We start from the raw sequence: 25,348 nt of genomic DNA, 5'->3' as shown, positions 1-25,348 counted from the left end.
TTTGGCATAAAAACAAATCAATTGTGTTTGTTGCATTTATACAATGGTATTTGATTTGTATAATCTTATGCATCTCTATGTATGTATTATCTAATTAAATATTATATAATTCGTAAATAATTTTTTTTCGATTATAGCGCGATCTATCGACAACTAGAATAAATGTTATAAATGTCTGTAATCACGGACGTGCCTTTTTTTGTCACATACAATTTAATGCGTTAGAAAGAAATGGCAAAACTGTGACGCACTGAAAGATGCCTATGAGAAAAAGATTACCTATATTATTTGACAAATAATTACATGATTTCGAATTCAGTTAAGTATGATATAATGCCCTAGGGCGTTATTTGAAAAAATACCGCCCTAGGGTATAAAATTGAAGTAACTAGTTAAATATGTACTGTCAAGTTGACGAATAACAACCTAAGTAAAACTATGGTTACCAAAATTACGTTACGACTATTGCTGGTAAATGTACTTATTTGAAAACTACCTAATTAATTCAAAATTCATTCAAATTTTTTGCATATAAAAAATAATTTTGTGTAAATATAGATACCATTGACATTTCAAGGATTAAATTAGCATAAAGTGATATTTGCAACTATCAGCGGCTGTACATTTCCTGGTTTTTGTCTCAATCAATAAATCTTGTCTTTATTAGCTGTTTATGTTGGTGTTTTTAGTCATTTACGTACAAAATTAGCCAAAATTGTTAGCCGCGATAACATTGTCTTACCGCAGAAAGATAGAAACGTCCTGTACTTTCCAAAGTCCTGATAAATAGTTACGCAAGAGTAATAAGCATGGAATGTACAAGGGCTATCTCCCAAACTAATGAGGTTAAGTATGCGGTAAAACTCATATGAAGATATGTACCATGTATCACGAGAAATTCGTATATTTATACAGGGTGTCCTGAAAAGATTGGTCATAAATTATACCACAGATTCTGGGGTCAAAAATAGATTGATTGAACCCCACTTACCTATATACAGTAGTGCACACAAAAAAGTTACAGCCCTTTGAAGTTACAAAATGAAAATCGATTTTTTTTCATATATCGAAAACTCTTAGAGATTTTTTATTGAAAATGGACATGTGGTATTCTTATGGCAGGAACATCTTAAAAAAACATGTATTACTAAAACATCTACGTGTACATAAAAAAGTTACAGCCCTTTGAAATGACAAAATTAAAATCAATTTTTTCCAATGTATCGAAAACTATTAAGATTTTTTTTATTGAAAATTGATATGTGGCATTCTTATGACAGGAAGATCTTAAAAAAAATTAAGTGAAATTTGTGCACCCCATAAAAATTTTATGCGGGTTTTGTTCCCTTCAACCCCCCCAAACTTCTGTGTACGTTCCAACTAAATTATTATTGTGGCACCATTAGATAAACACAATCTTTTTAAAACTTTTTTGCCTCTTACTACTTTTTCGATAAGCCAGTGTTTATTGATATTTTCAATATTTTTCGAATCCACCACATATTTGTATATGGTTAAATACGATTATAGACCTGTTAATAATCTGAAAATTTATTTATAATTTACATTTTTAGATATATTTTGAAAAAGTAGCCGTATCTCGATAAAAGGTGACTTATCAAAAAAAAAGGAGGCAAAAAAAGTTTTAAAAACACTGTGTTTAACTAATGGTACCACAATAATAGTTTAATTGGAACGTACACAAACATTTGGGGGGTTTAAAGGAACAAAATCCCCATAAAATTTTTATGTAAATATATTAAAAGAGAACCGCATCTCGATAAAAACTGGCTTATCGAAAAAAAACTAAGAGGCAAAAAAGTTTTAGAAACGTTGTGTTTAACTAATGGTACCACAATAATGAATTACTTGGAACGTACACAAAAGTTTGGGGGGTTTAAGGGAACAAAACCCCCATAAAATTGTTATGTGTTGGACAAATTTCACTATAATTTTGTTTTAAGATATTCCTGCCATAGAATTATACATCTCCATTTTCAATAAAAAATCTCTTATAGTTTTCGATATATTGAAAAAAATCGATTTTCATTTTGTAACTTCAAAGGGCTGTAACTTTTTTTATGAGCACATTTGTACAAAGGTAAGTTAGGTTCAATCGAACTATTTTTGACCCCAGAATGTGTGGTATAATTTATGACCAATCTTTTCGGGACACCCTGTATATTTATTCAAATGTATGCACGTAGTTCTTCTTTTCCTTATATTTATACGGGGTGTCATATCGGCTGACGCCGCATCCCCACACCTAACCGCCATCTATTTCTATCCTGGGCATCTTCCTCTTCCAAATCTCGGTGTTCCATGGCCTTCCTTATCGTGTCATTCCAGGATAGTCTTGGTCTTCCCCTTTTCTTCCTACCTGGGGGTTTCCATTTCAGGAGTTTCTTTGGCCATCGTTGGTCGTCCATTCTAAGTAAGTGACCGAACCATTTTAGGCTTCTTCTCTCGAGCCTGTCTACCGCTGTATCGTGTGCCTGCATCCTTCTTCTTATTTCTTCGTTACGTATTCTGTCCAATCGGGAGATTCCAGCACTTCTACGTATGTAGTCCATTTCCACAGCATTGATCCTTCTTCTGGACTCTGCTGTTAATGTCCAGACTTCGCTTCCATACATGAGTACCGATTCCACAAATGTCTTCCCTATTCTTAATTTTGTAGTTCTGGATATATTTTTATCCCACCACACGGAATTCAAGCAACCTACTACCTGCCTACTTTGTTCAACTCGCCTTTGAATTTCTTTGTTGCCTAGGCCTTCTCTGTTTATTACAGCTCCCAGATATTTGAATTCTTCAACCTGTTTAATCGATGTGTTCTCTGTTATTAGGATTTCAAAGTGGGCGTCAGAATTCACGACTAGATATTCTGTTTCTTCTATATTTATATTTAATCCCTATTTTTTGTAGGTTGAATACAGGCGGGTTAACATGAATTCCATGTCATACGAATCTTGTGCCAGTACTGCTTGATCGTCAGCAAAGTGGATGTTAAACAGGCAGTCATCTCTGATCATGATTCCCATTAGTCCAAAACTTCTTTTCCATTCTTTTAAAGCGACTTCCAAGTATATGTTAAATAGCAACGGTGATAAGCTACACCCTTGCGTCAGTCCTTTTTCTATTTTTATTCCTTCAGATAGTTGTGTGCCAATCTTGACATATCCCACATTATCGCTGTACAATGATTTGATAATATGTATAATAGCCGGACTAACTTTCATTTCAACAAGGGCATGCCACAACTTGTTTCTAGGGACGGAGTCATATGCCTTTTCCAAGTCTATGAAGGCAATGTGAGTTTCTTCATTTACGCTCGTCCTTTTCTCTATAAGTTGTTGGATGACGAAAAGGTTGTCCACACATGAGCGTCCCGCAGTAAAACCACTTTGATCTTCACTTATTCTCCCTCTTGTCTCTACGTCTAATCTGTTCTTTATTATTCTGCTAAATAGTCTACTAATAGTACTGTTAACACTAAGGCCTCTGTAATTAGACGGATTACTATGTTTCCCCTTTTTGTAGATGCTCGAAATGTAGGATATTTTCCATTCTCGAGGAAAATAATTAGTTGCAACACATCTATTCATTAACTTAGTTAAGCGTTCTATAAGCATTTTCCCTCCATATTTAATCATCTCTGTCATGATTCCTCCTGGGCCTGGAGCCCTGCCGTTTTTCATCGAATTAAGTGCTTTAACTAGTTCTGCCTCAGTTATTATAAGGCTATCTTCTTCTCTACGTACAACCTGTGTCGCCTGCTTTATAAATTCTTGTCGATCTTCACTAAATAAGGCCTGATAGTATCTATTCATTAACTTAGTTAAGCGTTCTATAAGCATTTTCCCTCCATATTTAATCATCTCTCTCATGATTCCTCCTGGGCCTGGAGCCCTGCCGTTTTTCATCGAATTAAGTGCTTTAACTAGTTCTGCCTCAGTTATTGTAAGGCTATCTTCTTCTCTACGTATAACCTGTGTCGCCTGCTTTATAAATTCTTGTCGATCTTCACTAAATAAGGCCTGATAGTATTCTTTCCAGTCTTGAGTTCGGATTGTGGATGGGCGTCTATCTGTTTTATTAGTTTTCATCGTTCGTAATAGTCTCCAGGCTTCTGTCGATTGGGTGCCACTTAATTTGCTTTCTACTTCAGCACACTTCCTAGACCACATTTCATTCTTGCATTTCTTTATTTCATTTCGAACTTGCCTTTGGATGGTTTTGTATTTTATTCGATTTTCTTGTGTACTATTTGATAGCCAAGTATTATAAAGCTTGTTCTTTTCTTTTATTTTATCTTCTATTTCTTCTTTTCCTTCCTATTTATATAGTCACTGACACAAATATTGCATGTGTATTTTGAAATTAATATGTGAAATGAAATTTTTTGTGCCGCTATCCTTAGCCCCTCAGTATCATGGCAACAGGATTTCTTTTCCGAATGGGATGTTTTAAAATATCATACCAGTGCTATTAGGGGAGTGCATATAGATTTTCACTTCGGAAAAAACAAACAAGATATAACTTTTTGTAATTTCATTAAGAAATGTTTAATAAACAACATATCAAAAAGTTCTACTCGTGAAGTGGGTGCTTCATTTTTTATTAAACAAATGAACTACGAAATTAGATGTTTTTTTAAATACCTCCGAAAATGTAAATTAAAAAAAAACTGACTTGGCCACTGAAAAATTCAGAAAATTTTACAAAAAAAACCTTATATAAAGATTTTTGTAAAATTAAGTCTGTAGCTTCTATAGTTTTTTATTTTTAACGCTAAAGTCACCCTTCTCACAAACATTGGCGCACTGTAAACTAGCGTACGGCAAAGTGCACGGTTGAGTTATTTTAATGTAATTCTTTAGCTAATGGATCAAATTAAATTTTACAAATTGAACATGAAAGAAGAATAATTAAGCTATCTTATTGTTGTAATAGAAAGAAATAAAATATATGGGCATAAGTACGGTGTGGGCGGAAAATGAGCCTTACATGAATTTTGTTTAAAAATGGTTTAAAAATGTTTAACTAATATAATTTTTCTTATAAGACTCTCAATTTTGCACAACTTACCTTTAAAGCATCTTACTAGATGATGTTTCATTCAAAAAAAATCTCCAAAATTTAATTCAAATGATATGGCGTCTCAAAAAATGTAATTTTTGAAATCTTTGTAGGTTTATAGAATTACCACCACTATAAGACGCTATTACTCAAGTTTGAACAGATCTATTACAGTTTTATAAGTGCTTTTTTAAAGCTTAGGATGTAATCTTTAAAATGCACTGAATTATTTTACTTTAGAAATGAAATAAACTATTTCTTTTTAAGAAAATTAAGAAAGATAACAAAAATGTAATACAAAAACCGAAAATTACCAGCTAAAAAAATGTTTATACAAAGTGATCAAAACTTTTTTCTGTAAAACTTACCTAAAATACATTTAATAATAAGCTTCAACAATAATAAATGTTCAGCAAAAAAAATTTTTTAGCTCTTATACAGTATGTCTGCATAACTTGGAACTTGGAACCTATTGATAACTTTTTTATTATCAATTTTTCGAAAAAAGTTATTTTTTATAAAATACTCTGCATCGTATAATCTAAGAAGCAATCATCAAATATCAAATTTGATTAATGTTATACAAGGTATGTCAAAAAATATGAATTTCACTCAAGAGTAAAGTACCTTTACATTTCACAATATCGAAAATTGTTATCAAGAAAAGTTGTTTGGAATTAAAAACTATGTTTTCATATTCAATTACATCCTCCTAATTAAAATATTGTGAATAATAAAGGCACTTAACTCTTACGAAAAATTAATATTTTTTACATACCTCGTATAAAATTAAAAAAGTTTGATATCTGATGGTTGTATCTTAGATTTTAGACCAGGGAGAGCATTTTATGAAGAGTAACTTTTTTTCGTAAAAGTCATAATAAAATAGTTTTCATAATTGCAATAAAATGATGATGAGTATCCGTAATTTGAGAAAAAATGGAATTTTTTTTTCGATTAGAATGATGTAATTGTATATTTAGACATAATTTCTAATTTCAAACAATTTTTCATAATAGCATTTTTTGATATTCTGGAATTTAAAGGTAGGTACTCTACTCTTTAACGAAATTCATATTTTTGACATAACTCATATAAAATTGATAAAATTTGATATCTGATGGTTGAGTTTTAGATTTTTGACTATCCAGAGCATTTTATTAAGAATAACTTTTTTTCGTAAAATTGATAATAAAAAAGTTATCCATGTGGTTCCTAGCTACGCAGACACACTGTATATGAGCTTCTGTATGAGAATTTTCAAATTGCAATGCCATATTCGGATTCAGCATAATCAAAAACAAAATAGAAACATTTGATCAAAGTAAAATGATGAATTTAACGATATTTTTAAAATTATTTATACAAAACAATTGTTACTGTTTAAACAATGAATAAACAATTAGCGGCCAAATCTGCGAGTAGAACTTTTTACTTTAACATGTATATAAACTAACAAAAAAAGTTTTAGAAAAATATAAGCTTGTTTGAGTTATTCCGAAACAGTGCATGTTTTCGTTCTAATTGCACTCCCCTATATAATCGGATTTAACTCTGATCTGAGCTATATGGTGGTAAATATAATTTTTAAACTGAATCTCATCAAGGTAAGGATTCACTATTCACGTACGTGAATAGTGGTTACAATGGAGGTTAATATGAAATAGTCGGGTAATATGGAATACATGTTATAATCATTGAAAAAAAATTTCATAAAACATTAGCTGAAAAGAAATATTTTCAACAATAAAAACCATATTTTTAAGATTGTACGCTAGTCATTACTGCTTGTACTGTTACAAAAATCACACACATACTCTTCTTTCTCTATTCCGGTACAGTCAAGGTGGGCCCCACAAAGAACATTTTATCGATCGAATCCAAATCTCTCCTCGTTCATCTTCGGAGAATTTTTCATTACAGAAGATATATTCAGAGTCTTTATTTTCTGATTCTTTAGCTAGCCATTCTTTTAGAAATACCTACTATTCCCATTCCATAATAACCGACACGCCACCTTGGAAAAATAACCTTTAAACTGATGGACAAAACACTATTAGCTAACAAACGACCAAGCTATGAAAAGTACACATCTTTTACTGTACATTAGAATTAACCTCAATGTTTAAATCAAATGTATAGTAGTAGATTAAAATGTTTAAAAAATGACCTGCAAAAACTTTTGAAGCTCACTAAACAGACTTTTTTCTGTAGCGCGTTTTGCAGCAACAACAAGCGGTCAACTCTGGCTGCATAACATAATGGGAGTATTATTCGGCCATTCATGATATTTTGACACGATGGCAGCACCTAACAGAGCTGTAAATTCGGTATTCCATATTTCCCGACTATTCCATGTTTCTGTTCCGTTTGTCAAGACTGGGAGGACGCACTGATCAAATACCTTTCTCTTTAGGGATGTGGGCAGCTCACTTTTAAAAGTTTCTCTCTGTTATCCATATGCTTCCCACCCAAAACCGATTCTTCTCTTCATTTCATGAAGCTGATTATACCTGCCAATCATTTCATTTTCCTACCTTTTTTTGTAGGTATTTATATCTATCTACGAGTTCTATTTCTTTCCCACCAATATTGATGTTCTGGTTGGGCACCTATATCATTATTTTTGTTTTCGAGACGTTTATATTTAATCCTACAGTTTCTGTAGCCACAACGAGTTTCTGTACCATCTCTCTTGCCATACCAAGATCCTCAGCTATTATTACTATATCATCGGCGAAGCGTAAGCTGTTTAGTTCAGGCGGATCTCTTTTGAGATGGACGTTGAGAGGTGACTCATATTTTTTTGCAGAAATTGCTTGGAATTAACTCATATAATAATATTTGAGTTATCCTCCCACTCAAAAAGGTCCGGAACATTGTTTAAATAATCAAAATGTCCAAAAATGAAGGAACAATTCGATTTTTTTCTATGTTTTTTGATTATAACTTTAAAAGTATTCACTTCCGAGATAAGTTGCACTGACATAAAAGTTGCGTAATAAAAAAACAAGTATTCGCATTTTACGTTTTTCAATAATTCATGCTACACTTAGGACCTTAATATTTTATCCAGAAAAACTTTATGATATAACAAAACAATACTGTAAATTTACGAATTTAAAATACGATTTCATTAAAATCGGTTCAATAAATTTTGAAAAATAAATTTTACAATCCAGCTTTCGCAAAAAAAATTAATTTTTTCAAAATGTTGCAGGACTGAAAATAAAGCAGATAGCAAGTTAACATTTTTTTACTATAGAAGAATACCGTAACTTTCATTTGCAATTCGCAAAATTAAAATCAATTAACTATCACGGCGCGGCGTCAGGAATTTTTTTAAATAAACAATTTTTGGTGCTACGCGCAGGACAGAGGTGTTCGATTCACACAAGTTGATTTCCACCAAAATTTCATCCAATCTTTATCTAATATATTATTTTCTTACTCTATATTTTGTTGTATTTTAACATTTTAATTCCAAAACAATCAAACTAATTTGATTATTGTTTGTGAAATATTGTTTAAACAATAATTGTTTATATTGCACATATGCAATTATTGCATATGTAGGGAAGCAAAGTATGCTAAATGTGCAGTCACTCGAGCGCTTTGGGGACCTATTGGGTTGTGAAGAGTAGGTCCTAAAACCAAAAAAAGTTAAGTAAAGTTTTCCATTTTGGGACTTTCTCCATTTTTTAATTCAATTTTTCATTTCCAACAATCTTTCCATCTATCTTTCTTGCCATCTATCCATAATTCGAAAAAATGTCTCGAATAAAAGTTACTTATTTTTACGTAAGGAATCCAAATCCGCAATAAAAAATGGGGGCTTCCATTTCAGATTTTAAAGTATCCCCATACCCAACATCCGTGGGGGGTCGTGTTTGATGCCATTTGATAGATTTTTCAAAAATATTGAATAAGTTTATTTTTCAGTTTTTCGATCTGATGTTCATTTCGCTAAATATCGTGGGATTCGTATTTAAAATATTAAATTTACCCCCCACCCCTCTCCGTGGGAAGTCGTGTTTGGTATCATTCGATATATTTTTGAAAAATATTGAGTACTTTTTTTTTAATTTTTCGATCTCTCATTCATTTTGCGAAATATTCACTTTTTTCTTGAGAAACTTTGGGACTCACCCATTTTCTTACGCCCCGCTCAAATCGTCAGATTTTTGAAATATATACGCTGTTTTGCATGTACTTAACTTACCTTATCTTAATCTGACGATTTCGAGTTTTTCTAAGGATAGATTTTTTTTTCGGCCCCCCCTTAACGAACTCCCCTGCATTAAGAAACAATATATGGTAGAGGTACATTTTCAGGGTACAAGGTTTCCCCCATGTAATAATCTGACGCACTCGAGTAACTGCAAAAATCCCCTCTTGGGCTCCCCTACCATAAAAATAATGAACTTTAATTCTCTAAGTTAAAATATACGAAAAAAGAAAGTTTTTGCTAAAAAAAGTGTAATTTCAAAGGACCGAGTATGTGTTTTTATTTTGCAATAAACAAATTTATTTATTTATATCGAAATGTACTAAAAATTTAAATTTATCAATCATTATCAAAGGTCATTGGAATGCCCAATCAGAGCAAACGTATCCTGACTATAAAATCCTGACGCCGTGGTAGTTACCCGATTTTAATTTTGAAAATTGCAAATCAAAGGTACAGTATTCTTCTATATGTAAAAAAATTCAACTTGCTGTCTGCTTTATTTTCAGTCCTGCAACATTTTCAAAAAATGAGTTTTTTTCGCAAAAGCTGGATTGCAAAATTTATTTTGCAGAATCTCTTAAACCGATCTTAATGAAATTTACAGTATTGCTTTAATATATCATAAAGTTTTTCAGGGTGAAATATTAAGGTCCTAAGTGTAGTATAAATGGTTGAAAAACGTAAAATGCGAATACTTGTTTTTGTATGGATTTTTTCGCAATTATTGCTATTTTGCAACAAGGGTGACTGTTTTTTAAATTTTTAACCAATTCTATATTGTAGCAAAGTTATTGCGCAACTTTTATGTCAGTACAACTTTTCTCGGAAATGAATACTTTTACAGTTATAATCAAAAAACGAAGAAAAAAATCGAATTTTTCCTTCATTTTTGATATTTTGATTATTTAAACAATGTTCCGGACCTTTTTGAGAGGGAGGATAACTCAAATATTATTATATGAGTTATTTTCAAGCCATATCTGCAAAAAACATCACATGTACTAATATTTGACCTCTCAACATCCACATGTACTAATATTTTTACAGATGCGCCCTGGTCTAGTTTAGATATTCTCCATCTATTCCCTTTGTCTCAAATAAGTTAATAACGTATGTATATAGAAAAATGTGTTTCCCCTATTTATTTTTTTTATTGGCGGTTCTGAACGCAAATAAATATTTGCATTGGATTACAGCAGAACAATGATGGCAATAAAATTTGTTATCAGCAATATAATTGCGTCATATTCTATAAAAAGTATAAAGTGCAAGTTGGATTGGCGACACGTAAGTTTTGTTTGTTTGGAGCTAATAATATACAATCTAACAGAAAATTATGATTTTTATAAGCGAAAAACGTTTCATTAAATATAAAATATTAATGTTTTTATTGTATTTTATGCAAACTACAGCTAAATAAGCAAGGTTTAGATATCTGGGAATAAATATACCTAACTAGTTAAGGAGATGTTGAAGAAGAAGTACGGCAACAAAGCTTAAAAGCAAATAAAGCGCCGGGATCTCTTAATGACACAATCTGGCAGAACAAAAACCTAAGACAAGACACAAAAGCAAGAATCTATAAAACAGCAATTAGACCTATATTGATACCAAAAAACAGACTTTAAAGCATACACACAAGAAAGAAGAAGGCACCAAAATAAGATAACTGGTTGAATGCTGTGGAAATAAAGCAGTTCAGACAAGTTTGCACTAAGGGTAAACGCAAAAAGGGCATACATTTTAAATAAAATAAAGCAAACTTCAATAGATTCAGAATTATCAGCGGATAATTGAATTACCTACCATACAGAAGTAAAAACTTCGTTTGTACAATGGTATAAAAAGTGTATTGAAAAAAATATTAAAAACTCATCCAAAAGGATTCGCAAAACGTTTTAGATCTAGATCAGATCATCTTCACTGCGTTCTGCTTAGTAGAGGAAACTAGCAACCTTATAAAATAGATAACATTGAGAAATATGATTTACATGTTAATAATTTGATGACAGTAGTCGATGTTAAGAGCCAACAGTAGCGATCAACAGGTAGCAACAAAATATAACTTCGGGAGATAGTATCATAAACTTTGGCAACAGTGGTAATCTTTAACATTATCTAAGATTAATATTTTGACAATATCATAGTCGCGCTAAATGGAAGTAATAGAAAACGATTTTATTATTAGTAAATAAATATTTATAAAAATAAACCAAAATGGATGAAAATTTTATGTTAAGATAGGTATTTGCATGAAGTATCTAATAATAAAACAATAATAAATAATCATTTTTCGTTGTAAAGCGAAACAAATTTCGATTTTCGCATAATTTTGGCACGGTTTTTAATGGACTTTTTCTTGGACGGTTTCATTTTATTTTTCGTTTGATTTACTTTTCCGATTTTGTTAAACTATTGATAATATTTTTAGAATAAAAAAATCCTCCTAAAACATTATATACTCGCATTAGAATTCGAAATATTTTTACGGAAAATATACTTACCTATAAGTTACCTATAACTAAAACTCACAGTTAACAATAAACTGTTTTTTCAAATAGGCCAACAACTTAGTGCTATTATACTTACTTACTTAATCCAGAACTCGTCTACCTTTCGGTGTGAGTTGTTACGGAGTTAGGTTCTCCGTCGTTTTCTTCCACATTTCCTTCCATTTCCTTCTATCCATGGCCAATGCTTTTGTTTCCTCCCATTTTATTCCTCTTTTGTCGGCCGCTTCCCTCACTTCTTCTGTCCACGTCTTTCTTGATCGTCCTCTCTTCTTTCTTCCCATATCTCTCGCTTCATATATCTGTCTTACTCTTTTTTCTTCTCCTCTTCTCAGTACATGTTCGAGCCATCTAAGTTGTCCTTGTTCGATTGTTGTTGTAACTGGGTGTATGTTCAGATTTTGTCTAAAGGTTTGATTTCTAATTTTATATTTCCTTGTTTTTCCCTCTATTGTTCTCAAAAATCTCATTTCTGTGCTTATTAGTCTATTCTTTTGCCTTTTTGTTAATGCCCAAGATTCACAGGCATAGGTTCACAATATTTTTTACTATTTCGGTTTTTATATTTTTAGGTATTTCTTTTTAAAAAGTTACTCTTAATACTATTGTACAGCTTACCAGTCTTTTCAATTCTTTCATTTATCTCATCTTCTTGACCATTTCTGCAGTTATATCGTCATGCCTTGGTGCTTTTCCCAGCTTGATTTTGTTGATTGCATTTGTTAATTCTTTTTGTGTTATATTTTCTATCTGTTCCTGTTGCTCTTGTGGGGTGTGTTGATTTTTGTTTTGTTCAACTTATTTCCTTCTACTTGTTCCACTTCAAAGTATTCTCTCCACCACCTCTCCATAATCTCATTCTCTTCTGTGAGTATGATTCCATTCTTATCCTTCACGTTTTTCAATGTATTTGGTTTTTATTTTCTCATGCCCTTAAGTTTGTTATAGAACAATTTCTGGTTTTCACCGAATGCTTTTGTTAATTTATTTCCAAATTCTACCCACGTTCTGTCTTTGTTATTTTTAACCATCTGTTTAACTTCTGTTCTTTTCTCTTTGTACTTGTCATAGCTTTCTTGCTTTCTGTCTGTTAAGTATTTTTTCCACAGTTGTTTCTTTTCCTGTACTATTTTTTTTAAGTCTTTTGTCCACCATTCCGTGCATTTTTTGGGGTTATTACTTATTTTTGTTACTCCACAGCTCTCTTTTGCAGCTACTAATAGACTATGTTTATAATCTTTCCATCTTTCTTCTATATTTTGGTACTTATTTTCTCTTTTCCTATGTTCCTCTAGAAATTTCTGGTATCTCTTTTTAACTTCTATTTCTTTCAGTTTGTAGCTTCTGATTTTTTCTTTTATTTTTCTCTTTTTTTCATTTTGTATGTCTTTTATTATTCTAAAGCTCATTTTGACTAGATAGTGGTCACTTCCAATCTCTGCGCTTCTTTTTACCTTAATGTGTTTTACTACTTTCCATATCTCGGAGTTAATTAGGAAATAATCAATTATTGATCTCTCGCCTCTACCCCTCTCTTACCTTGTGTATTTGTGGACGTCTTTGTGTGTAAACTTTGAATTCCCTATATATCAGATCATTTTCGATGCATAAATTTATAGTCCTTGTTCCATTATCGTTTCTCGTCTCTTCTCCCTCTTTTCCTAGCCATTTTTCTATACCAGTATTTTGTTTTCCCACTCTTCCATTCATGTCGCCCATTATTATTAAATTGTTATTCTCTGTCTTGTCTATTATTTCTTGAAGTTGTTCAAAATACTCGTTTTTTCATTCTTGTTTGTATTATCAGTTGGTGCATATGTTATGATGTAACTATACTTTTCTTGTTTAATCTTTAGTTGAACTGTTAAAATCCTCTCGTTTGTAAATTGGACATCGATGATGTTATTCATGTAGGATGTGGTTACAATTACTGCTACTCCTGCTTTCGCTGTGCTACTTTGGTCCACTCCTGACCACCATATATTGTATCCGTCTTTTATTTCTTTCATTCCTGTTCCTTTTTTCTTTGTTTCTGTGACTCCTAATATGTCCATTTTCAGTTTTTTCATTTCTTCGACTATTTCCTCTTCTTTACCATTTATTCCTCTTGTGTTCCAAATACCTATTTCTATCGTTTCGTTATTTATTAGTTCACGCCCTTGCTGTTTTCCTTTAATATTTTTTATTTTATTAACGTTGTTTGTTTTCTTTGTCCATATTCCTGCCTTTTTCGTCTCCACTATTTCTGTCGTATTTTCGTATATAAGTTTTTTGAATTTTTCATATTTCTGACTTCGAGTTCTCCTTTCTCTTTATTCCATATCCATTCTTCATTTTCTATTATAATTTTTTGATATTTAACCTGTACTTGTTTACCTTTATTCTTCTCTAGTGCTATTTTAAAAAATATAATAAATTAACTATAAAACACTACTTTCCTATGAAACAACAATACTGAATTCTTAAAATTCACTACTGCACCGAACAGATATCGATAAAGATAACAGAACAGATAAGAGAAAATCTGACTCAGGTGTGTCAAAATGACAGTGACAATTTCTCTATGTTGCCAAATTAGTTATTAGTTACAATATTATGTTAGATTTCTTTTTAGAAATAAAAAAGCTTAGTAGTTCCAAAATGACACAAAATCTAGGCATGGGATAAAAAAGTTTATTTGAAGAATGTGTATTCTTTATTCTCCTTAATGGCTGTACAGGCTCGTTTTTTTAATATTGTATTTAATTACAGAGTAATTTCCACATTCTAATATATTTCTTAAATTGGACTATGTACCGCTATTCTGTATTATATTACGAATATGTGTGCCAAATATCTCGAAAAAATATTCAAAATTACAGTCGTAATCTTGGACCGCGTTTGTTGCTACCTGTTGATCGCTACTGTAGCCTCTTAAAAGATAAATTTGTTAAGAGTGCTCAAAGTTCAACATGATTCACTGCTCGATAAGAACGTGTGGTTCTTGCCAGTTCAATGGACACAGACCAACCTTCAGACACAGACTACTTTGGACAAAGACCTACCTTCAATAGGAATAATCACAAACATACTCAACAACATATATAACTCTGAAGACATACCAACAAAATGACTGAAGTCTGAGTTGATTACATTTCCAAAAAATTTCTTGGTTAAAAAACATTCGTGAATGGATTCATAGGTACAGCAAATGCAGGACAATTATTCCATACTGCAGAAGATCGAGAAGTCTTTGCAAAGGTGATCGACAACGTCGGAATATTCTGACATATGAAGAAAAATACCGAATTACTTACATTGGACAAACAGAGCAACTTTGTAGAAAACGTAACGAATAGCATAAATGAAGTGTTAAAACACAAAAAGACTTTTTACACGCTTGTATACGATTTTTAAAGAGATATCTAAAGATTTATCAAAAAAAAAATAAATAGTGGATTTACTTTTACTCTGACGTCACACGATTGAATTTATTTAATTTCTAAATAGTTTAGATCAGAAAAGTCCCATAATCTAACGAAAATATGAAGATAAACTTTTGTGAATATGTAACACTAATTTTTATCGTGATGTCAGCCAATGAGCTGAATTCCAATGCAATTAAATTGTGTGTTTTTATATTTAATTGACCTCCAGGTCAATTAAGAGTTCCAAAATTGAGGCCAAGCATGAAAACCATCGAACTGTTACAAAACAAACCATTCGGTATTACATATTACAAACGTTTAATGGATTTTAATCGATTAATCCATAAATATGTACATCTTAAACTGATATTGCTTTATCTAAAATAAAATAAATACATTTGAAATTATTAGCAATATTATTTTCTTGGAAATATTTGAGTTGCCACGGGACTGGGATTGTGCATTGTGATAATTGAAAAGTGAATTGTTTTTCACAGGTAATATATTTTCCAAAATATATTTATTCAAGCATTATATAATTTTGAAATTAGAAGAGGTTTAACTATAACCAAGAGTGCTATAAATTTAATAAACAAAAAAACCACCGATAACGAACAAACTGTGAACAGAGCACTCTTTAAACTCTTTCGTGCTCGAAGATCCAGTCAATGACCAATTTCCCGCATAATTCTGTACCGGTTTGCACCAAATTTGTCTACTTACCCTCAACTTCCAACTTTAATTAACCCTTGGGTGGATGCCACCATTTCTCAGGGGTAAAATTGCTTTATTCAAAATAACACCTGAAATCTGAAATGAATTAAACCAGTGAAAACAGCTTCTGATCTACACATTTTTTTCTGAAAGTTAATACTTTTCAACTTGTTCGTAAGTGAAAATGTCTATTCTTTTAACAAAAAGAAAACTTATGGTGTTATTATTGTGTTATCTGTGATTTACTGAACTTAACCTATACCTACCATTAAATTCATAGAAACAGTATTGCATATTGCCATGAGCAAGACCAAATGCAATACTACGAAATGTGCTGGCAAATGCACTAGGAGGTATTCACGCCAAAAATGAAGAAAGAAGATCTTTTTTATAAAACTCTCTTGCACTAATACTAAGGGAGTTATGACAAAAAAAAGTTTGTTCTTTTTTTCAGTTAGAAAAACGAGTTAGGCGCTCAATAATTAGGTACCTAAAATTTTGTAGAATACAAAATTGTAGGTTTTGCTTTTCTATATGTAGTTTTCGATTTATTTTAAAAAAGGGTTATCTTTGAAGTTGAGAATAGAACCTATAGCCAATTGCGAAGTTGTGGTGCAAACGGTGCACGCTCAAGAAAATATAATTACGCTGTATTGACTACTAATTTTATCACAAGTGGGAAAGATCGAGACATTAAAAAAGAAGATTGATAAAAACAAATTGATAGTTTTGCAATAAATTAAACCTTGAAAAGTTTGTAACCAAAACACATCAGGAAATATATCGCTTATATAATAAAAAATATTTATAATATTAATGACTTTAAAGTGAATACAATTTGATACCGATATTGAAAAAATAATTACCATATTTAAACAAAACACTATATATTATGATGAAATAAAATAATGTGAAGTAACATCATGTTTTTCCTTGTGATTGATGGTAGTATCTGACAGGGCAGGAGTGCTTTTCTATTATGACTGCATCTGATATTGTTGATATTAACACAGATGCGCGACATGCGATCATTACTGATCTAGCGTTATTTTTCACCATCTTCAAACTCTCAGGTATTTTAAATCTTCTTCAGTTTAACAATAAAACTATTGATTCGCTTATACGAATATTTGTTCCAACAAGTTTACAGATGTTGTTCTGAAGCTATTTCGTTGTGGCATTTTTATAATTAACTATTTAGATGAGAAATAATTAATTAAAAACGTTAATTTTATTAACGTTAAAAGCAAATTTTTAAATTAATTAATTTAAAAATTTAATTTTTAATTTTTGACAGTAAACTAAATGTAAGACCAAATATGTACGATGTCGGGATAGTATCACGAGGTTTTTTCCTGGTTTTCCCTCATGATTTACCATGGAATCTATAACGCGAGAATTTTACTGTCACCGTTGCATTTGGTTGTCTTTATAAAGACAGATCACATGCTATGATTTTTTGTGGCGGATATTCTTGAGTTGGGGTTGATTTCATGTAATCGAATGAACTATCTTTCAGTAAAGTCGTCCCAGGAACGCAACTCATAAATATTGGCAATATCATTGTCTTCTACTTTAAAATATATAATATATGTCTGAATTGCCGATATAAATGAGACAGATTAAATAACTTATTTGAAGAATGTTGTACTTAACAACCACATAATTTAGTAGTATTTTGTATTTTGGCAACGACACCCGATTTGGGCGTTGAAACGTTAATAAAATTATTTTTTTCAATTTAATTGTGGCTTATTTCCCATCTAAAGTTAAGTTTACAGATAGAATTTATTTTGATATCTAAACTACTCCTAAACATTAGCGTGCTATGTACAAACAGGTTATTTTGCGGAAGGTTCGGCCAACTCTATTTTTCGTTTGACCTTCCGGCATTCAGCCGGTTCTAATAACAGTGAGTGCCAAGAAGCTTGACTTCATCGAATGTATCTCGCATAACGAGATGCAACCGTTATGCGAGATCGGTTAGAATTAACCTTTTCATTACAATAGATTATTTTTACGTATATCATCAGCTATTTTCTTTATACTATTAGTTAGTTCTCCTCATTATTTATCAACGATTGTTCTGCTTGGCTAAGTGACATCTCTTCTAATTAGCGTTTGGCATATGTTTTATTGAAATAATTTATGAATCTCGGGGTCCATCATCTTATCTATAAAAAACTTTTTTACTGGTATACATTTTACAACATGTACTCTGCAAAGTATCTGGAAATTTGGAAACTCACTTGTATCTCCGTTTATTTCATCACTATTTAATAATGGTAGGGGAGCCCAAGCGGGGATTTTTGCAGTTACTCGAGCGCGTCAGATTATCATATGGGGAGAAACCTGGTGACCTGCAGATGTACCTCTACCATATATTGGCTCTTAAAACAGGGGAGTTCGTTAAGGGGGGCCCGAAAAAAAAATCTATCCTTAAAAATACTCGAAATTGCCAGATTAAGATAAGGTAAGTTAAGTACATGCAAAAGAGCGTATATTTAAAAAATTGACGATTTGAGCGTAAGGAAATGGGCGAGTTAAAAAGTTTCACAAAAAAAAGCGAATAATTCGCGAAATGAACGTTAGATCAAAAAACTAAAAAATAAGTGTTCAATATTTTTCAAAAATCTATCGAATGATACCAAACATGACACCCCACGGGGAGGGGTGGGGTAAATTTAAAATTTAAAATACAAATTCCGCGTAATTTCGCAAAATAAACATTAGATCGAAAAACTGCAAAATACACTTAATCAATATTTTTGAAAAATCTATCGATTGGTAGATACCAAGACGACCCCCACGGAGGTGAAGTGGGGGGTTACTTTAAAATCTTAAGTAGGAGCCCCAAATTTTTATTCCAGATTTGGATTCTTTACGTAAAATAAGCAACTTTTATTCGAAACATTTTTTCGAACTATAGATAGATGGCGCTATAATCGGAAAAAGCGATTGTTGGGAATGGAAAATTAAATTAAAAAATGGCAAGCGCCCACTAAAATGGAAAACTTTACTTAAATTTTTTTGGTTTTGGGACCTACTCTTCACAACCCAACAGGTCCGCGAAGCGCTCGAGTAACTGCACATTTAGCATACTTTCCTCCCCTACCATAAAGTGTATGGTTTAAATGCATTATCTCATTTCGGTTCTATGTGACCTCTTGATCTGAGGGAATTTTTATATCGTACCTTTGCAATTCAGGTTTTATTATTCCTTAGTACTCTTATCTTAGCCCTAGTATTTACATTCCAAGTGTCTAAAACTATATAGCTATTGTGTGTTCCTTTGCCTGGCCACAGACAACGTAAATACCAGTCCTAGGGGACATGAGAGGATTATAAGGAAACGCCCCTGTCAGACTTCATTAGAATACAAAGATTGCAGTGGGCCGGACATGTGATAAGAATGGGAGAGGATAGGCTACCAAAACGAGCACTGAATGCTAGAATGCAAGGAAAGAGACCGGTTGGGAAGCCACGAAAACGCTGGGAAGACAGTAAACAGCGACGCACAAGCCCTTTTAGGAGTCCGTGTATGGAGAAGAGCAGCCACAGACAGGCAAGGGTGGAGGCAAAAAATAAAGGAGGCCAAGGCTCAATTTGGGCTGTAGTGCCGTAGAAGAAGAAGAAGAAGGGGACATGAGATTCCCGGATTAAAATGTTCTCGTGTCCGAAAATAAAAGAGGTCACGTCTTCTGAAGACAGTACCTCCCTGAGCCCCAAGCTTTCTACCCCTCCCAATCGGAGACATAACGTTAGTACTTTTATTTCTTGATCTTGGATGCTCTGGGAAATGGGGCATCATAGAGGCATTTTTGCACTTGTGCCGCTTTAGTGAAGGTTGCGTTATATTTATACCTTTCTCACTGGTTTACCGTTCTGTTTGTGAAAGCTCCAAAATTGCCTCTTCTTCAAATGGATATCCATCCAGCGAGCCAGTGACACTCACATACCTCGTGTGGGTGTGTCTTTGGATTTCCTCTATTTTTTATTAAACCTACTATTTTATTAACTAACCTATTCTAACTACTTCACTTGTCATTTTGTATTAAGTGTGTCGAAAACCAGACGCCAAATAATCTTTAATTAGACCATTTAAAGGCTTAATTAAAGCATGTTTATTGCTTCAAATATAATAAAGTCTATTATTTGCAAAGTACACACCATCAATAAAAGTTGTTGTTCATATTGTGCAGTTTTTTTCTATCTTAGAATGGCTCATATAAATTACCTTAGATAAGATTACCAACTAACCTCTTTAATTCATCATATAATTAATATTATGTTCCACTACCATACCGCAAGTATTGACTCAATTATTACATTCTGTAGTTTCCAACAGTATTAATCTCAATTGTTTAAATCACGCATATACATAACCACATGCAATACGTTTATACTTCATTGCGGATATATTAAAACATTTTTAAATTTACTGTAAATTTATAAATATACAGTATGGTGAAAATGAAAGGAATAAATTCGTTATTTCGTAAACCGGCGACTTTAAGGAAAAATCCTGAAACAAGTTGATTTTTATTTTTAAATTATGATATTTTGGCATATATGACATACTGGTGACGTCATCCATCTGGGCGTGATGACGTAATCGATTATTTTTTAAAAAAGGAATAGGGATCGTGTGCTAGCACATTTGAAAGGTTATTCAATTCTCTATTCAGTAATATAAACATTTACATAATTATTTGTACAGGGTGTCCAATTTGTAATTTATTTAATTCAAAATACATTTTACTTTTACCCGAAAACAGAAAAAATGTTTATTTTACAAAAAATAAACATTGCTTTTCGATTAAATTCAATGTTCAAGCCAGCCAACTGCATCTTGGAAGGTTGAACATTTAATTTAAGCGAAAAGCAATGTTTATTTGTGAAATAAACATTTTTTCTGATTTGTGACAGCAGTAAAATGTATTTCGAATTAAATAAATTACATACATTCTTCTTTTTTTTGTCAAATAATTTAATTTAATATTTTTTTTGGACACCCTGTATAAATAATTATGTAAATCAAAAATGAATAACCATTTTCAATTTCGTTGCAAAACGAAAATACAGCTGCACCATATTCTAGTCCAACCAGAGAGTGCAGCAAGCACCTCTACCAGTTTCGAAACTTATTAGTCTTTCATCAGGAGGCACATATGCTGCTCTCTCTGATCCAACCAAAACAAACACCGGCGTGCAGTCACGGATTGCAACGAACGAAATGGCATAGATGCCCTAGCGGCAACTGCTATCAAAAGACTAAGTTTTCAATCTAATGGCATATAAAACAGCATAATGTTACTCTACATCCCACCAGACTCAAAACAATGGGAACCTTCTCTGGTTACACCTCCGAGGCTTCTACAATTTGCAAGCCATAACGGATGCTGAGACTAAGGAAGATGAGGGAATTTTACGATTTATAATTCACGTCCCATCTGCTCAGCGCGGTAAAGTTCCAACGAGAATGGTTCCCTTCGTACTCCAATCAGAGTAAACATGTAAATCAAAAATAAATAACCATTTTCAATTTCGTTGCAAAACAAAAATACAGCCGCACCATATTTTAGTCCAATCAGAGAGTGCAGCAAGCCCCTCTACCGGTTTCGAAATATACGGGGAACAAACCTTCATCATCTTGATTGTTGTCCAGTTGACACTTAATTTTCAATATCTGACGTTCATCCCTCTCATATCACATTCACGTGGGTTAGAGTCCTGTGTTGCCCTGGGTAATATCCAGGAATATTTGCAACATCCACCTATTTTAATCATAGTATGTAGTATCATATAAGATCTTATAACTTTTAAAGGGTTTTTACCCATAACTTTTTGGTGGCTCACGCATGCATGCTATTGGCTTAACACTGACGATGGATTACTTGTTAATCTGAAGCGTTTTACATGTCTGCTCTAATGGGGACCGGGATAAGACTAACTATAAAAATACTGGGGGTTGAAATGGGGCTAGTAGAAGGAACAGACACATTAAACCTTCATGCGAGACGGCAGCTCATGGGTTGTGCGGTGGCGGGTCGTGGAATCGTTGGGGTGAGGGGGTTTAAAAGAAGACTAACTACCATTACCAAATAATCAAAGGGTACTCACACAGACTGGAGGATTTTCCTACTATTTAACACAATGTGGACGCCGTTTGGAATAAAATATCCTCCGTTTTACTACTGGGTACTTACTAGACATATGGGCTACTTACGGGTACCAATTGGGGGACATCTACCTTAGATTCCTCGTTGGGTCAAATTGGGCAATCATTATCCTCAATCTTGGCTTCTTTGCCAACTTCCTTCTCCTTTACACTAAAACTCATTACAGTTGCATTAGGATCTAGTTAATAATTTTCCACAGGGGTTAGAAAAATAAAAAAAGTACATTTTACAATGTTTATTCAAACCTTTAGACTTTATTTTTAATATAAAAAAAATACTCTCAAATATAAGTTATAGTTATTACAAACATGACTACCATGGACAATAAAGGATTTACAATATTTTCTGATTTCCAAAAATATACAAAATTTATTATTTCACCTGATTTTTACATACATAAAATTTTTAAACTTGTTGGACAGTGTATGTGAACATAATATTTGACCTACTTATTTCAAACAAGATTTGACTCTGTCAAATGTCAAAAGTCACTGTCATTAACCATTATGAAAGCAAACTATTATTAAATTTAAACTCTTTACCAACTGCAATTTTACTATTTACTCTGGATTTATTCAAAAACAATTAATATCTCGTACCTTTTTCTTGAAACAAAATCCCATCGTCACACTTCAAACACTAAACGGAGGGGAAGGGGTTCATTCCGACACAGGGGCTTCAATTTCAATGGAACAGGAAACAAGACATCGGTGTCCTTTTGACACGAGGCGTGGCGGGGCATTCCAAACAGGGGTAGACTTCATTTCTGGGAATTTGGGACAGGAAAGACATCTCTTCGGTGAATCGGGACGTTAGTACAGGAACAGGACCAGAACACCATAAAACAGGATACAGAGACTTCTACAGAATACCGGCTTATAGAACTGCGTCATACAACATATACGGAGTACACATACAAATCCATTATCATGGGGTAAAATCCTCCACGAGTACTCCAGTACATTGCAAAACTTTTACACAACTTCACAAAACGACAATACTATACTCGTTACCGGCAAAGTAATAATTTTTTGATGAGTCCCACATAACTGGCTTAACACACCAACCAAAGGGTACCATGGGACTGGTGGGACTAGGTGGGGCTAGCTGCGCTTCGCTCTGAAGCCACAGATTGAGGATAATGATTGCCCAATTTGACCCAACGAGGAATCTAAGGTAGATGTCCCCCAATTGGTACCCGTAAGTAGCCCATATATCTAGTAAGTACCCAGTAGTAAAACGGAGGATATTTTATTCCAAACGGCGTCCACATTGTGTTAAATAGTAGGAAAATCCTCCAGTCTGTGTAAGTACCCTTTGATTATTTGGTAATGGTAGTTAGTCTTCTTTTAAACCCCCTCACCCCCCAACGATTCCACGACCCGCCACCGCACAACCCATGAGCTGCCGTCTCGCATGAAGGTTTAATGTGTCTGTTCCTTCTACTAGCCCCATTTCGACCCCCAGTATTTTTATAGTTAGTCTTATCCCTGTTCCCATTAGAGCAGACATGTAAAACGCTTCAACTGGCGCCCAACGTGGGGCGCCACTGGGGCAAACACTGACAGACAGCCACAAAAGTAAACAAAGCAGAAGCGTCAAACAAATTGTGCTTAAAATATGAAAACATACCAAATCGTCTTTTTTTTTATACCTATCTCTTTTCAATGCACTGAGTCTAGATGGTTCATAAAAATAACATGTGTTTTTACTTAATAACAAACGGCAGCTGGTTTGTCATGAGTTTCATGCGTGGAAGAGAATTATGCCAGATAAAAAGTATGTGTTTTATCTGGCCAGGTATTAATGACGCACGGGTAAAGACTCGCGGACTCAACTGTAGTTCATGGTTCATTCTTATTCCTTATTTCTCCGTTTTCCATTCTTATCGGGCCCACATTCTGAGGATTGCTGTTTCAAATATTCTTAATTTTTCTTTTTATTTATGTCAAGACACATTGTCTCGGCTGAGTAAGGAAGTACTGATCTGATTGCAACTTTGTATATTCACTTTTGCATTTCTGGATAAATTCGAGACTACTATAGAGGCAGATCTAAACACTGTTAATTGATACTTTAAGAAATGGGGCTTACAACCCATCAAATATTGAAGTCCCGGCATTCCATCTTAACAACCACAAGGCAAATTACAGACTAAATGTAGAATGTAAAAGAACTATTCGAAAGAACAATCCGAATAAAAAATACCTATATACAATGTATCCCTGACATACTACACATACGATTATCCTCTCAATTACTGGTGTAATTCCGAAGAGCTTCCTATATTATAACAACCAACAGACATGTGCTTCTAATTGTGGTGGTAAATCGTTTTAATACGTATAATTATTATGTACATTTTATACTAAGCTGCAAAGGTGTTAATTTACTCAATCGTTTTACAGCATGGAGAAACAAGGAAATCCCCCACCATATACTGGCCCATACAACGGACCTCCAGGACCCCAAGCTGGATTCCACATGCCTCCACCTGGAATGCCTCAGGATCAACAACAACAAACAGGTAAATTATCTTATTTAAAATATTTTTAATTGAAGATGTTGTTCTGAGAAAGTCCGGGGTATTTATTTTTAAGGACATCTTTTAGTAGGTAGTAAATTAATGGGTCATAGATTTAAATAAGGTTGTAACTCTTTCTTATTTTTACACGAACCTTTGCAAATTTCCAAATAATTTGTTGAATGGGTTGCACGTGAGAGTTCATTTTGAATGAAGTAAAAAACAAACGTACTCTTATCAATCATTTATTGTAACTTTCGACGACCGGTTTCGCTCTCTAAAGTATGCAGATGCAGAGCATCTTCAGGTTAACGGTTACAAGTCACTAAATGCTACAAATAAAAACCAGAGTTAGAACAATGTCTGGTTGTAAAAGATGCTAAAGATCCATAAGATCAAGCCAATATTGAACAACATACATAAAAGTAGTTAATACAGCAGACAAATACATATGCATGCACAGTCGGGGGCGGCAACAAACGTCCCCAAGCTGACAAACACATGCAGATGTATGGCGTCTGTAATCATGCAATGATAAAGTGTCGTACTTACATTCGGCTACAAAAAGCTACTTCCTGAGTATCCATTAACATGATTTCTTGCTTAAGTTATGCTAACAGGATATGGTGGAATAGACGGAGGATGTTGTAAAGGTTAAAAAGTTTATAGAAATTCTTGAGGGTGGTGAGATAATTTGC

General features: G+C 33.0%; 1 protein-coding gene across 9 annotated transcripts in view; it reads left to right on the top strand.

Annotated features, from left to right (window-relative positions):
* LOC126885281 (lipopolysaccharide-induced tumor necrosis factor-alpha factor-like) overlaps positions 1-25,348 on the top strand; it is a 202,910-nt gene that overhangs the window by 116,149 nt on the left and 61,413 nt on the right. For 8 of the 9 annotated variants that reach the window (XM_050651781.1, XM_050651786.1, XM_050651780.1 and 5 more), the window contains exon 2: positions 24,535-24,653. In XM_050651781.1, the coding sequence (XP_050507738.1) occupies positions 24,536-24,653 (118 nt within the window). In that variant the 5' untranslated portion in view covers position 24,535. Of the gene's footprint in view, positions 1-15,550; positions 15,728-24,534; positions 24,654-25,348 lie in introns of those variants that run through there. The other variant, XM_050651783.1, reaches the window with a different exon arrangement.

Source organism: Diabrotica virgifera, chromosome 5, assembly GCF_917563875.1.
Source record: "Diabrotica virgifera virgifera chromosome 5, PGI_DIABVI_V3a".
NCBI classification, from domain to species: domain Eukaryota; kingdom Metazoa; phylum Arthropoda; class Insecta; order Coleoptera; family Chrysomelidae; genus Diabrotica; species Diabrotica virgifera.
This window is presented reverse-complemented; position numbering and strand designations above follow the sequence as displayed.